General features: G+C 37.5%; 1 protein-coding gene across 3 annotated transcripts; it reads right to left on the minus strand.

The window, feature by feature from the left end:
* Positions 1–254: 254 nt before the first annotated feature.
* On the minus strand, positions 255–3,619 carry LOC125473123 (protein GRAVITROPIC IN THE LIGHT 1-like). Of its 3 annotated transcripts, none has more exons than XM_048575514.1 (3): positions 3,359–3,619; positions 3,188–3,248; positions 255–1,745 (listed from the first exon to the last, which is right to left on the minus strand). In XM_048575514.1, exon 3 carries the CDS (start codon positions 1,673–1,675, stop codon positions 407–409), a length of 1,269 nt encoding a protein of 422 aa, XP_048431471.1. In that variant the 5' UTR covers positions 1,676–1,745; positions 3,188–3,248; positions 3,359–3,619; the 3' UTR covers positions 255–406. The 3 variants fall into 3 exon arrangements, with proteins under 3 accessions (XP_048431471.1, XP_048431470.1, XP_048431472.1); XM_048575513.1 differs by having other exon boundaries at positions 255–1,738; positions 3,359–3,618; XM_048575515.1 differs by lacking the exon at positions 3,188–3,248 and having other exon boundaries at positions 255–1,738.
* Between the last annotated feature and the right edge of the window lie 1,942 nt (positions 3,620–5,561).

Genomic DNA, 5,561 nt, shown 5'->3' on the forward strand with positions numbered 1-5,561 from the left:
GTCAAAAATTAATATTTTAAAAAATAGTTCGAAAATTCTTCCTGGGTGTGCAGAATGGAAAAAAAAATAAAGGATTTCATTTCCCTCTATGGATCTAACGACCATGAATTCCGGTGCATATTAGAAAATCCCCGCTAGCTGATTAACTTTGTAAAATCCTGGTTATGAGTCTGATCGGAAAGACATAACACATGGCGCATATCAAGGGCTCATGGTCAAGAGGGATTGAAAAAAAAATGTCTGCGAGAGAGAGAGAGTTTGAAGTAGTGTTTAATAGCTCACTTCATCTTACAATTATACAAAATAAAAAACACAAACAACAGCAATATATGATGAAAGCAACAGACATGTATGAAAGCACACCGCGTACCGATATGAACACTGATTGTCACCGTGAACTGGCCCGTCATTCAGCAACCTTCATGCCAGAGAGATAAACCCGACTTTGAATCACACTACCTCCAATCCAAAAACCAGGCATAACCATCAGACCAACCTTAGGCTTTTCATCGTTTTCATCCATTATCAAATTCTTCACCACACTGTCCATATAAACCTCTGAGAACTCACTCCCCCTCTTGACCTGAAAGATTTCAGCCCGAGAATCATAAGAATGAGCCAGCCTATGCAAAAGCCATATTGACTTGGCTAGTTTTAGGAAAGCCTGGTAAAATGGAGTTCTTGGATGCCCTCCACCCATTACATAATTTCGCTGATCTAAATTCCCAAAAAACGAAGTCTCCATTTTCGGGTGAACCACTACCAGGTACTTGCTCCTGCAGAATCTCCCAAAAATAGAATCTGGATTTTGGCCAAGCATGTCCAATGGATCCATGTCCCGTAATGTAACATATTGGTGGAAGAAACCCTCCTTCGTCACTGTAAGATTGTCCACTTGAAGGGAAAAACTTTCCTGCTGAAAGCCACTAAACATCCTTTGGCATATATGCGACTCAAAGGCATACTTCTTGTGAGGTCTCTTAGCATAAATAACACCGGGTTCAATTGAATTGGCTGCTGCATCAAGGTCCCACCCAGCCGCTTTCATCATGTTAATCAACGGTTTAGAAAAGTCATGAATAGCTTTATATGCAGCTTCAACAACCGATATGAAGAGATCGGGAGTTAGATCTGCAGGCAAGAAACCATTCTCATCAGTAGAACCTTCTGATTCTTTTGTAGACATGCCTCTGAGCTTTAGATTCTTTTCTAACTTTGCTTGCTTCTGTTTTGCCTCTTCAATATGCTGCTGGAGCTGAAGGATTTCAGAATCTTTATTTTGAATTTCAGACTGGAATTTCTTAACCATAACCCCATATGTTTTCAAAAGAATTTGTTGTTCTTGAATCTCTGCAGCTAGGCGAGAGTCTTGTGGAGAAACGCAAACTGGGCTGGGATTGTTCTCCCTGTAGAAATGCTTAAGTTCAGAGAGGTTTTTTAGCTCAGAAATTACAAGTCTATCGGCAGCTTGAATTTTTTCAGGGTCATAGGGAGTATGAGCAGATTGGAGCTGAATGTATGCTGATTTCAGAGAAGAGATGTTTGTGAAAACCTTAGATATCAAGGCTTCCACAGCTTCTGGATTCTGATTCATGGCCTCTTCCATGGGTTGTGGGTGAACCTTCTGGCTATTGCTCTCGCGAAGTTGAGTATCTCTTGCTCCAGTGGGTAGCATAGCTACTTCCAAAAGGAGTGGTTAAGTTGACTTTCTTCAGAAAAAGCACCAACACTACAGTACCTGCAAACTTTGGCTAAGTGTTAATGGGTGGTGACAAAATAATGTAGTCACCCAAAATGGTGACAGCAATGATGTGTGCTAAAATCCAGCATACATAAAGATTTAAAAAATAATAATAAGTACATAGACATCCAGGCCGTTGATAACCATTTGTTTTTTATGTTTTAATTTTTAGTTTTCAATTTTTGAGCTTGAGTCATGGAGAAAGTAAACACGGGAAGAAGAAGGGTGGTGAGAGGGAGGGAAATAAACAAAGAAGAATGAATGAAATCAAAATCTTGAAGGTTAACATCTATCATGTTCGGATCTGTTCTAGATTACAAATTTATATTCCATTTGGACACTTTTATAAAGCATTGACACGTATCAGGTAGTACAGAAAACAAATTCTTCCCAGAAAGAACATCAAATAGACATAGCACCTTAGCTGAAGTACTAATGGTCCCTAGAAAGCAGTTCTTTTATGACTCCATGAAAGTATTTCTACTCAATTATTGTTTTGTTTTGTTTTCTGAAACTGACAGGACAGTGTCGTGGGGAGTTTGCTCGAGTCAAAACATGAGATTTTCTGTGACCATATGCACTCAGTTTAACTTTTCTTGCTCATGTTCTAACTTTTGAAGGAATTAGCACACCTATAACTTAGATATAGGAACTAGATAAATATGCTAATATCTCCACACTCTAAACACTAAAGGTCTCAATTCAAGATTGTGCTCATATGTGAACACAGGGAATCTGCTCAATTTATCTTGGAAAATGCATGGAAATTGTTGTCCAAGAAACTTTAATCAAAATACTAGCTTCATGAACATGTAAAACATGTGCAAGTACAATATAAGCACAAAAGATTCAAAATTGCAGCTACGATTCTTCTGCAATGGTCAATTGACGGCTTGAAGAATGCTAACCAATATAAGGTGTGTGATCTTTTTAATGCAGGAATCTAGTTGAGGCTATTTTTTCCACACAGGAACTAGTTAAGGCTCACACCTCAATAGTCTTAATCTTTATGTAATTAAATCTATATGCACTATCTGCACTTTCAGATGCTCACCCATATTGTCCATTACACTTAAGATTGTGATCAACAAACAAACAAACTATGATACAATTAATGTGAATCTACAGTATTATTCTGTAAATCAACAAAATACAAATTATATGATCAACCAAAATGCCAACCTCGAACTAGAAGGCTAGAACATTAGGGGCAACTTACAAGCAGCACTCCTCGAAAGTCAGATAATTTACATGGTTCACACCAAAAAGCATTGTGCAATTCTCAGTGACTCGTACCGAAAAATTTCAGATTATGGGTATTAACAACAATCAAAGAACAAAATTGGAAATTGGCTGGATAAGTATTAAAAATTGCAAAATATAGAGAACCCAAAACATAAATTAAAAAATAAAAAAAAAAAGAGAAATGGGGCATGAGCTGCTTACCTATCAGGACCACATCTCTGCCACAGACTGCATCTATCAAACATAATCCCACCCCTTCAACCTAAAACACAACACAAATCCCAAATTAACAACACTAATCCCTCTAATAACCCTAAATTCCTGTTTTTTTACTCAGATTTTCAGCTTATCGCCATAACGAGATTTACTTACTGATTCAAGAATCCTCCTTTTGACCTCGACGGAGATCGGAATCCTGAGGCCTCTCAAAGCCCTAACTCTAATTTTCCGATTGCTGCGATTCGTATCGTTGTCTCTCTCACCGGAAGTTGCTGTGCTGGTAGCTAGTGTGTGTAGTATCAGGGGGTCTGCAAGCCCTAATTGAAAACTTCGGGATCGTTCCACCAAACTGTCTTGCCGTTTCGGTGTCTATAAAACGCAATTTTGTCACTGTATGATACGAAGTGTTGGGATTTTTTTCTTTTGGGTAACAAATTAACATGGGCCGGGTAAAACTCCAACTAAACAACCCATTTTTCTTTAATATTATTGCACCCAAGAGAAAATTCCATTGTAATTAAAATAGTAAATTCAATTGAAAACCGTTGTACTAGATGTTTTGTTCTTTAATAATATTTCCTTTTTCATCCAAAAAAAAAAAAAAAATTCAACTGAAGGGTAAATTACATTTTACACCCTTAAGTTTAAGTGCAATTGTAAAATCATACAACATCTTTAATACATTTTAATTGTAGACATGTAAATTTCATTGCATACAAATGATACATCACAAAGCTCCACGTGGCGTATGACTCATCACAAATGGATAAGTCATCAATGACATGTGGCACAAATCAAAGCAAAGGAAGTATAAAACCTTCCCAAAAATCGGCACAAGGGAGAAGCACCCTTTAAATTCGGCAAGGGACCAAAATGCTCTTAAAACTAGAAAGAAAGTTAAGGCATCTTCATAAAACAAGCAAGAATTGAAGATTGCTTACAAAATAGGCAACAAGGCCTTATAATTTTGGTCAAGGGAGTAAAGTGGTAGAAATTAAGACACAAAACATGCCTAAATTATCCCATGGACGAATCAAGACACAAATTAAAGCTAAATCTACCCAAAGGCAAGCTTTGAGAAGCCTATAAATACAAGGTCCTCCCACAAGCATAAGGGTCGAAAAATCTTCACACAGAAGAACCTCTGCCAAACCTTTGAAAACTGATACGCTACCAAAGCTCTCTTCGAAGAACATTCAACCAAAGCCGAAGCTTTCTCTCGACCAAGGCCGAAGCACTCCCTTGAAGAATCAACAAGCATTCGTGTTGATTCCTTCAAGACTTTGTTGCAAGTTTATAAACTTGTAGCAACGTTCGTTTCAAGATCAAGTCGCCAAGACCGTTAAAGTTACGAAATCCTACATCAAACACTACCTTTGCCGCACCCTTGGGGTGAAGACCATCCACGCGTTGTTTTCAAGCTCAAAACTTGAAGCAATCGTTCAACTGTTCGTCCGAGATCAAGTCATCGTAACCCCTAGATCAACAATCAACCATCTACATCAAAATTGAAGACTGAATCAGAGGAAAAGTTGTAAACAGAGATTGTAATCTACAAATTCAAATCAATACAAATTTACTTTGTACACGTGTTCTTGTTTCATTCGGTATAGAATTTTCGTGTTTACATCAATCTTATACATTTATTATCATTTCATTGCAATTTCATACATCCGTTAATTAATGCGTTAATTTGACCATTAAGTGGTGATGTGGACGACGTAGGACCCTCATTTATGCTGATGTAGAAGTCATAACATGCCACAAGCTAAAAACAAAAATAAAATTCCTTTAGCATAAAAAATAAACAAATAAATTTAAACCATTGTATTAGGTAACCGTGGGCCCCACCCCCAATCAATCGTTCTTCCTCACCCTTCTTTCTCACTCTATTCAAAGTCAATATTATTTTGTGACAGTAGAAGATAATGGTGGTGGTGGTGCCATGAGGAGATCAGGTGAGAAAATTGTTTGTCGATGCAAATTTTCGCCATCTCTAGTTTTGACGAAAACGCACCTGCAAAACAATCAACACTTTTGATCAAGGACCTAAGCCTTACGCACCCACGAGGTAAGGGGGGTTAGGCCAATGGATATCCGATCCCTAAGTTAGTTTCTTTGAAAAAAAGAGTAAGTGTTTAGGGCTTTTAAGGGTAGCAAAAGTTTACCGAAATTTGGTAGAATTGGGGGTTATATATATGTTGAGTGGCCAGCCATGGTGTTAGAGTTTTACCCTAAATTTGGCGGCATCCTTATGGCCAAGGTTTTATGGAGAAATATGCTCAAGATATTAAATAAGAGATAATATCTTGAGATAATGAAGTAAATATCCCTAATTGACTTAAATAGGAATTAC

Source organism: the organism of the source record quoted next, unplaced genomic scaffold (assembly GCF_019419815.1).
Source record: "Pyrus x bretschneideri cultivar Hongxiangsu unplaced genomic scaffold, Pyrus_bretschneideri_v1 Contig8, whole genome shotgun sequence".
NCBI lineage: Eukaryota > Viridiplantae > Streptophyta > Magnoliopsida > Rosales > Rosaceae > Pyrus > Pyrus x bretschneideri.